The following is a 10,406-nucleotide window of genomic DNA, read 5'->3' as shown; positions in this document are numbered from 1 at the left end:
GCGACTGGAAATATACCATCAGCGTGTTCTAGTAGTAAAACACAACCTAAACCAGTATCTGAGGCATCTGATTGCACGATGAAAGTTTTGGAAAGATCTGGCAGCCTCAGACGGGGCCTGGGTAAGGAGGTCCTTGAGACACCTGAACGCCTCTTCCTCTTGTGGTCCCCAATCCACTTGATTCGGTCGGCCCTTTTTGGTGAGGTCTGATAGAGGTTTCGCGACATCGGCAAAATTTGGCACAAATTTCCGGTAATACCCGGCGAGTCCAAGGAAAGCTCTGACTTGCTTTTTCGTCTTTGGCTGTTGAGCGTCGCGGATCTTTTCCAACTTATCATCCTCCATGGCGATTGTCCCTTCGCCCACAGTGTGTCCTACAAATCCTAATGTCCTGTAGCCGATCATACACTTGGAAGGGCTAACTGTTAGATTCGCATCCCGAATCCTTGTAAAGAGATTCCGTAGATCATCAATGTGTTCCTTCCAGGTGTGGTTGTGACCAAGTATGTCATCTACGTAGTGGTCGGTGTTCTTGCTGCCGTCCAACATCTTCCTCATCATACGGTTGAATGTGGCTCCTGAGTTAACAAGACCAAATGGTAATTTCCGAAATTGGTAACATCCTTCCGAGGTCGAGAAGGCAGTCATGTGCCTCGAATTATCCTCCACTGGTATCTGCCATTAACCCTTGCTCAAGTCAAATTTTGAGAAGTAATTGTCCTTGTTGAGTCTTGTCATTATATCCTCAATGTCTCCCATTGGCTCAGGATCAAATCGCGTAATGGCGTTCAACTTACGAAAGTCAATACAAACCCTGTTGGTTTGGTCCTTTTTCTTAACAATGACAATCGGTGCATTGTAAGCCGACGTCGATGGTTCGACTATACCCATTTCCACCATTTTCCTTACTTCTTCTTGAACTTCTTTCCGCTTAGCATAAGGAATGGGATACGGTTTGACTCTTATCGGATCATCACAGGTTGTCTCGATCCGGTGTTCCTGTAAATGTGTCGTTCCAGGTATATCGGTGAAAATATACTGAAATTCCTCTAGAAGTGCAATCGCTTGTGATTGCTGCTCCTCCGTTAAGTCCTCACTTATCTGAACATCTTTGAAATTCTCTTTCCCGGAGAAGTTTCCCAGCTCTAACAGATTTTCGTCGTCCACTGCTCCGCAATCAACTGCATCCTCCGCCTCAATAACAGCTATCCCTGCTGCTATATCTCCTGCTGACCCTGCTTCACTATTTGTCTCATCTTGTTCTTTGTTGTCCTTTCTTTCAACATAATGCTTTAGCAAGTTCACGTGATACACTTTCACTTTTCCATCAACCTCAACTTTATAGTTCATTTGGTTCACAACTTCCACTAGTTGAATGGCCCCTTCCACTGAAGCAAAAGTGTGTTGTTGACAGTAGGTAGTAACACCAGTACTTTCTGTCCGACTTCAAGTTGCCGATTCCTAGCTTTCTTGTCGTAGTGGTGTTTGTACGATCCTTGTGATTGGCGTAAGCTCTCACAAGCTATCTTGCAGGTTTCTTCTAACCTGTCTCTAAGGTTGAGAACATACTGGTAAGTATTCCTCGTTTCAGACTTCTCGTTAGCCTCATCTGTCCAGATTTCTTTTAACGCCTGCATGGGCCCGCGAACTGTTCTCCCATACAAAAGTTCAAACGGTGAGAATCCGGTACTCGCTTGTGGGACTTCCCGGTAAGCGAATAATACTGCAGGGATATATCGGTCCCAATCCTTTGGTTGTTCTTGACACATCTTCTTTAACATGCTCTTCAGAACTCCGTTCATCCTCTCACACCAGCCATTACATTTGGGATTGTAAGGCGTTGTGAATAATTGTTTGACTGACACCAGTCTACACACCTCCTCCATGAGTCCTGAGGTGAACTGTGTCCCTCTGTCACTAAGTATCTCCTTCGGGAAACCAACTCTGCAAAATATTTCCAGGAGCGCTTCTGCTATCCTCTCTGTCTCAATCTTTGGTAATGTCGTAGCCTCAGGGTACCTAGTGGCATAATCTACTACTGTCAGTATGTAACGGTTTTTAGTCTCCGATGCCGGATAAATCGGACCAATCAAATCCAACCGCTACCCGTTTGAATGTTTCCTCAATTAATGGCATTTCTCCTAACGGTACCTTGGTCACCCACCCCTTCGGAGTCGTCTTTTGGCATACATCGCAAGATCGACAGAAGCGTGGTACATTGCTGGTCATACCCGGCCAGTAGAAACTCATGTGCGAGTGACATGACTTGCTCTCTATATGTCTGTGGAACAGCAATCTGTCGTATCTCCTCAATCAGTTCTCCTCTCTTCTGTTTGTAGACACGATACAATATGTTGTTCTTTATCTCCATTCGGTACTTATTACCAGGGTTGTCTCCCTTGGTTTTCGCTATCTCTCGCCACCTGTCCAGTGACTTGTCTGCCTTTTGGGCTTTCTCTAGTCCTTCAAGTCCGACAATCTCCTTCACTTGGACGTTCAACGGCCTTATAGCTTGTTTCTCCTTCTTTGCTTCAGCCCTGGTCACTACAGCAGCTGACTTGCATTCCTCTGAACGCGGCCTCCAATCAACATCCGCTGTTAACTTTGCCTCGTCCACATTACCGATCACGAGATCGTAGATTGGATCCCTCATACACATTACTTCCAACTCTCCTACATAGAAAGGGGTATCCACATCAATCTTAGCCAGTCTGAACTTCCGCTCTGTTCCATCAATCAGTATACATGAGAGTTCGCCATCAGTCATCTGGTCAGGCTTCACGAGTGCTTCCCTAACAGCAGCGCTGCTACAACCTGTGTCCCTTAAAACCTGCACCGGGTGATCCCCCACGTATCCAAGCTGAACAGGCATTCCACTGTCTTCCAGTCGTATACGTTCCATTATCGCTGTGCTTGAATCTTTCTTACTGTGAATCTCACTCCTAATACAATCATCTGTTACTGCCCTCTCCTTCTGTGTAGATTTACAAAGTGCTGCCTTGTTAGTGTCCTTACTCTGACCACTTTTGTTAGGCCTTGATCCTATCTTGCCTCCATCTGCATGATCTCTCGCGATATGACCTTCAGCTCCACAAATGAAACAGAGTCGTGTCCTCTGACCTTTCACTTCTGTTGTCTTGTCATTCGCTTTCTGTTGCTGGGAGTTATTATTACGTACTTGTTGGTTCGGCTTACTCGAGTTGTATGTGGCCTTGCTAGACTTCGCAAGATTTCCTCCATGGGCCTCCATATATTGTTCAGCGAGTCGTGTTAACTCCTGAGCATCCTTAGGTGCTCTCTCCCTGAGAAAAAGTGCCATGTCTGACGAACACGCTTGGATAAACTGCTCTCTTATTAGCAGGTCTGTTAATCCCTCAAACGATTTCGCAATCTCTGACATTTGAGTCCATCTCGTCAGATATCGAGTTAATCTCGCCACAAACTGAAACGCAGTTTCACCTTTCTCAGGTTTTCCTTCATTAAACTTCACACGGAATCCTTCCTCTGTTAGCTCATACCTTCTGAGGAGTGCCTTCTTCAACTCGTCATAATCGTTGATCTGTGTCGATGGCATGCTTGAATAGACTTGAAGTCCCTTTCCGGTAAGCAGAGGGCTAAGGCTCACAGCCCAGATGTCATTACTCCAATTCTGTGCCATAGCAAAATTCATAAAACGTTCAAGAAAAGCATCCATGTCATCCTTTTGTTCGTCAAACTTTGGTAGCTTGGGTCGCAATGACATTGACCTGGACTCCTCTGTATGTGACCTTGACCTCTCGTTCCTTTCCTGTTCTGCCTTAAGTTTAGCCGTCTCTACATCATTCTCCATTCTAAGCTTTTCGAGCTGAAACTGTCTATCTCTCTCGGCTTCCTCAAGCTCACGCTTGGGTAACTCCTCCTCCTTTTGTTCCTTCTCATTTTCACGTCTCCTTGCTCTTTCCTCCCGTTCTAAGTACTCCCTTTCCTTGCCTGCCACAAACTGCTGTAATTCAGCTTCTTAATAACCAAGCCTCTCCCCAATACTTAACCACTTTTCGTAATCCATGGTATATTTCCAGTCACTTACACCATGTAAGTATGGACAATAAACCACAAATAATCACCGTTATGATGATTCTACTCAAAAATATCCAAATGTCACAAATTCTGGAATTTTGAACTCTAATAAACACAAACACTTTTGTGCGCTAATCCTAATATGTCTAAAATATCTGTGTATATTACCCGACCTATTCTACCCTGTCTAGAATAACAGTAAATCCACAGTATTTCTATAAATAGACATGTATACCATGTACCCTGTCCAGTATGATAGCTTACAACAGCAACCAACCTACACTCTAGTGCAAAATAACAATTGATAATAATATGCCCAACCTATCCTGACTCTCAGAATAATAGCACAATAAATATTATACAATCCGACCTATTTTGACACTCTGTAATGGTTCTCTAATGCTATCAGCTAGTCTACAGCTACTAATGAGGGTTCATGTCTAACTTCCGGTAGAGAGGTGACATGATACGCCGACTATCTACACCTACACAAATATATCACACTACATATTCTAATGCATAGGTATATAAATGTACAACACCTGTAGTCACTTTCATAGTCCAACAATTTACCCATGAAAAATATCCCGGACGAGCCCCCAAGTTGTCAGGAGAAAAATGATCTAGATAAATACCTAGAATGGGGCGGACGAAACAGACGACGTCCAAAGACAATAACACTATAATTATACCAACAGTCTATTGCCGCCCGCGCTGTGACCCAATTTCCACACGGTGTACACACAGCCGTCACCACAGTTCCACACGTATAACACCGACATCACAGTTGATACACGCGTTCATGACGTTAACTAGGCAACCTCCTTCAGTTCATTTCCAAGACACGTATTGTCGTATACATACAGTTCATGGTAACACCGCTCCTTCTTGAGTCGTCTCCGACGCGCGTTCCTGTCACTCCCCAACTAACGCTGTCCTCCTTCTGAATTCAGCGCATTCTCTTTCATCTTCACATCCGGTGAAGGGCGATAACTCCCCAGCGGACACAATATAGGGAGCACAACACCATCTTCACTATGTCCATAGTGGTGTATAGAAAAATCACAACAATTTATTCTGACATGACATTTGGACCCGAAGCAATAATATTTGCCAATAACGCTGTCCCCACAACTATTTGCTATTTATATGTGCTTTACTGTTGTTTATATCTTATGTTTTATCACTTCGGACCAGCCAAGTGACCATTACTCTACAATTTACCGTCTAACGTTTGTCTTTTACAAAACATATATGTATACATTTGTATAGAAATTACCCCGAGATATATATCCTATTGTTCCTTTCATAAATTGTTTTGACGGAAAAAAAATCCAGAGTACTAGACTTTTACCTCTTACCAAACTTGACGATTTACGTTCAAATGAATTGTTTTGGCAAAGAATCTTCGTGGATTTTAAACATTTAGTTCAAACAACTATACTTAAGGTAACTAGTAATGCACAGACGTAAATATTTCGGAATTCATTTTGATCGTGAAATTCTCGAAAATTAATATCGTACAAAGAAAGCTGATTTTATTATTACACTGGTATGTTGGTAAAGAAATCAGGCTCCAACCAAACTAAGATCAATATATGTTTTACAGGACTAAAACTATTATCCCTAAAGAACTTATAACGACACGCCCATTTTTCAAACATATATTTTTAATTCGTCAGATTTCAGATAAGCATATACATTACACATAGATGCATGTCCGCCGAGACAAAATTAATTATCAAATTTGAATTATATAAAGAAGCTTTGAAGTTGAGTAAACATGTAAAAACGGAAAATATAGTCGCTGCAGTTTTATTTTTATCACAGCAGATTGGAAAAGAGCAAGTTATACATGATAACCGAAATAGCAAAGATTTCACGTGGTTCACCGATGGTTTTATGGTATTCATTAGCACTTTATAACTCCTGACGATGCGTTTTTATGTGAAGACACGCAATTTAGTGTTCACAGAAAGAAGCTATTTTGACAAATGAATGAGGTCCCATCATGACAGAAATAGATTCAACCGTCCTCTAGGAATACGATGTCTTCTCGATGTTCATGCATATTCACATTATCATGAATATTCCATGACTTCTAGATTATTATCGGACATATTAAACACAATGGAGCATATTGTGAAGAATGAAATAGGCATACTTGCTGGTTAATACTATAAGGCTTTTCTTTATTTTGGCATTTTTTCTATGTTGAACTGAACAGCTCAAGAAAAATATCAATATATACAGTAATGACATACAATATATATGTGGATATGAAGAATATTCCACAAGGCTTACAGAATGTAGCAAAACTACATGTCGCATTTTGCATTTTATTTCAATCCCTCGGATAGAATATCTTTATTCTCCATATCCACAAAATTATAGTATTTTTCTCGTATCTAGTTTTTTATAAAAAAAAAATCTCATATATTCCGTCCGCTATTTTCAAGCTTCTGCAGGATACCTATATGTTCTTTGAAGCCCGCTATCTAAGTACAAACATCCACATACGACATAGTTGTATTGCATGTATGACAGAACACAAAAACTTGATGAATCAGCACGCTGTCTGCGTACAGTGTTTTATATAAACAAACCACATACCTATAATTTACTTGTCCATACTTTCACGTCAGTTCCTTAAAGAGATTTCCACTTACCTCTATGTTTTAATGTAACCAATAATGATACTAATTTATCATGCGTGTTCGACCTCTACATATTATTGAAAGTCAATATACTGATGTACTATGTATGATTCTGTGTATACGGTCTGGTGCTATTTGACCTTATTGCACTAATGCAATTACTAAATTTCCATGGGCTCTATCTACATGTATATTGATGGCTTTAAGGAGAATATGGTGAATTATTGCTTCACAAGCCTACTATCGCTACGTCATATGGAAAGACAGCGTAGTGATGTTCACAAGGAATTTCAGTACTGGTTTTATAATTCTAACGTCTTGTTAACAGCCAGTGTGAAGCGTGTGTTAAGTGCGAGGTGCGTGGTTTGGGAGATTGTGGTATGTTTATGTTGTGTCTTCATGTATAGTGGAACTGTTGCCCTTTTTATACTGATATATGTTTGCTTGTTAATTGTTTGTTCGTTTAATTATTTTAACGTCTTATTGACAGCCAGTGTCATGTAAGGACGGCCTCCCATGTATGCAGTGTGTAGCGTGTGTAAAGTACGAGATGCGTTTTTTGGGAGACTGTGGTATACTCATGTTGTGTCTTCTTGTATAGTGGAACTGTTGCCCTTTATAAACTGCTTTGTCACAGAAGCATGCCGCCGAAGACACCAAACAACACACCCCACCCGGTCACATTATACTGACATCCGGCGAACCAGTCGTCCCACTCCCAGGGCACAGAACGCATAGCCTTCCTCACAGGGGCGAACGCTCAACTCAAGGCCATAAATGAGGCGGTGCCAAGGGAGGCAATATGAAACATGCATTTGTCTAGTGATAGAATTTCATCTTAGGCAATCGGTGTAGATGTTGTGGCGTAGGTATTCAAGTTATATGTGCCGTAACTGAGAAAATATTTTGACATGTTAATTTTTCTTCACTAATCATTTGAAATTCATAAGGTTTGATTAACAAAGCCGTGAAAATCATTCAAATGGCTTCAGATGCCTTATAAACGTTGGTTACAACACCGAAATTGAATGTATGTACTGTAAATAATATTGTTGTATTGTATGCCTATGTTTAGATGGAAACTCTCCTGTAGAGATCACTTTACAATTACTAATAACACGGTAAAAATGTGAAATGAAATTGTAGACCACCATTTGGCTTCATGGTCTGTCCGTAGATACTCATTTCGCTTCACGGAGCATTTTCTGCTCTTATTTATATTTGTAAAATTAAAACCAATGCATTGAATAATGTAATTTTCAAAATTTTAGTAACATTTGGTGATAATGACATATTAAAAGCTTATCTAAATACGGCATATTTAACTTCAATTAACTTCGTTTTTTGGAAACGTAATAGTCCTCTATGGTAAAACTACCATTTTTATACTTTATCAGTTCTATTGACGCAAGTTCAATTGCAGCCTGGCTTTTAATAGGACGTTAATAAATCAAACAAACAAATGAATGGATTTTAGTTATGAAATAGACATTTCCGTGAACGTCTGCTGTACGTTGGCTAGGCCCACACCAATACTTACTGATTGTATCGAGTTGTTCTACATACATCTCTGTTTGCTAAACACACATGTTCGAGACCGTATCGATATATCATGAATATATAATCTAGTTATAATTAGTATTAACTCGGTCTATTGCACGACTCCAAAGGCAAGTGTTCGGCAATACCAATTAAATAAACGCATGGCTCAGCTGTGATAGGATAGGCTATGTCTTCAGAGAACGATAAACCTATAACTTCTCATTATGGGTGGTACGGTCAAAGCGGAACTGCTCGTGATGTAAATATTAAATCAATGATTAATACCACTGCTTAGAATATGATGTGTAATTAAACATATAATGATTAATGACGCAAAGCGTCAATTACAACAAGGGGTGTTGGAATGACAAAGCGTGATGGTGTTTAACATCTGTTTATTTAACATTTTAACCTTGACGATGCCATGGCGTTAGATTTGCAGCATTGAAAGACTAAAATTATGTTGGGATGGGACGACTGGTTTGTCCGCTGTCAATTTAATGTGGCCGTGTTGTGTGTGACGTCATATATATATATATTATGGCGTTAAGACTATCTTTGACGTCACATTAGTGTGTTTACACATGTGTCTTACTTTGAGTATTTATTAAAACTTCTTAAAATCCATTGTTTGTTGTATGTTTTTTGTACTTTGTTGCCGATCTAACCATAGTGAATTTACTAAAACATACAGACAGATATTGTGTGCACACTGAATCAGCGGCTGATAGATCCATGTGTCGAAACTGATAGGCGGGTCTCGGGTCAGTAAGATCTTTGCACTTTATTTAAGTGGTCTATAACATGGAAAAAAGAAAAGTACATTACATGTAATTAAAATATATGTAGGTATCGTTGAGGAAGCATTTACCTTAAGCCATGGACGTCACTCATTCAGATTTATAATTAATACAACATTGGTTTCTTTTGTTTAAAAAAGTATAAATTGTATACGATCAGGTCCGGCAGCACGGCAGCGTCAGTGGAAACATAAGAAACAATTAATGTAATGTTATATTAAAGTTGCACAGTACGGCCGGTCATTTTCGCAGTACAAGCAGTTTACGATTAACTTTAAGCGAGAAAGTCTGATTTGAAGGAATTTAATTTTTCTTTTGGAATGTATGTCATTTATCTGTTGAAATATTTCGAGGATTTAAAATATTCATTTATCACAGAACTGACCCATTCAGCCATGTCACAAATATCGTAAGAAACACGTGTAATATCACTATTGTGACGTCATAGGTAATAAATAATATCAAATCCTAGCCTGATTTCGCCACTCTTATATAGAAACGAAAGTTTTGTCTATATTTTCATTAACATTAAAGGGACAATTCACTCAGGCTAATTCTTTTACATAACCAAGAAGCAAAATATGCCATAATGTATTGTTCTTCATTTCTTATGAAACATATAACATAAAATATTGACAAATTCCACGTCACTGTTTAGTATTTTAATTAATATCGTTGAAATATCAAATCGTTGATCAATACGATTAAGCAGGTACAATAGGGACTCTGTACCCATACCCGAGCCAAAGTCACGCACGTTAAACAAATAAACTACATAACCACCGAGATAGTGATAAAATGATTTTTAGGCAAGACAATTCACCTAATAAGGTAAACACACTACTGTCAGAGCGATTTGAACAGTTCTAGACAAAAGTTGCATTACTCTACACCCAAGGGACAGGGTTCGGCATACAAGAAGTTCGACCACAATGTGTAATGGCGGACAGCGAGCAAGTTTGAACATTTCACACACATGTCGCCACCGTGGGCTTTTCAGGCCTATCACAGTAAAACCGACTGATCTAATTTCCATTAGTTTTTTCTGATATATGTACAAATTTTAATGTTCTCTTAGACTGAATTGTCCCTTTAACATTTATAATGTGATAAGTAGAATCTTACAATAATATGAAATTTATTAAACTCGTTAAAATAATTCGATATGCCACTCGCCTGTAACTCGTTTAATAAATTTCATGTTACTAAAGATCTTCTATTTAGAATACATAATATTAATTGAAAAGGGAAAGTAATATCAAATATCATATGAACATCGCGGTTTTCAATCATCTTTTGGATTTTGAATTAAGAGTGTGTTTGAGAGCATTAGTTTTGCTTACTGATTTGT

At 39.4% G+C, this 10,406-nt stretch overlaps 1 protein-coding gene across 1 annotated transcript; it reads right to left on the bottom strand.

The window, feature by feature from the left end:
• Positions 1-1,367: 1,367 nt before the first annotated feature.
• On the bottom strand, positions 1,368-5,024 carry LOC138310143 (uncharacterized). The gene is made up of 3 exons (XM_069251269.1): positions 4,988-5,024; positions 2,232-3,996; positions 1,368-2,019 (listed from the first exon to the last, which is right to left on the bottom strand). The coding sequence occupies exons 1-3, from the start codon at positions 5,022-5,024 to the stop codon at positions 1,368-1,370; spliced, it is 2,454 nt and encodes an 817-aa protein (XP_069107370.1).
• Positions 5,025-10,406: the final 5,382 nt, after the last annotated feature.

This window comes from Argopecten irradians, chromosome 16 (assembly GCF_041381155.1).
Source record: "Argopecten irradians isolate NY chromosome 16, Ai_NY, whole genome shotgun sequence".
Classification (NCBI taxonomy): Eukaryota; Metazoa; Mollusca; class Bivalvia; order Pectinida; family Pectinidae; genus Argopecten; species Argopecten irradians.
Note: the sequence above shows the minus strand (reverse complement) of the source record. Positions and strands in the feature narration are given on the sequence as shown.

What these genes read in the sequence shown, in the direction of transcription:
- LOC138310143 (XM_069251269.1), bottom strand. Translation starts at nt 5,024, where the DNA reads ATGAAAGAGAATGCGCTGAATTCAGAAGGAGGACAGC. An exon ending in GAATTCAGAAGGAGGACAGC is followed by an intron (nt 3,997 to 4,987) that starts GTTAGTTGGGGA and finishes TTGGTTATTAAG; the next exon opens with AAGCTGAATTACAGCAGTTT. An exon ending in CATGAGTTTCTACTGGCCGG is followed by an intron (nt 2,020 to 2,231) that starts GTATGACCAGCA and finishes TTATGCCACTAG; the next exon opens with GTACCCTGAGGCTACGACAT.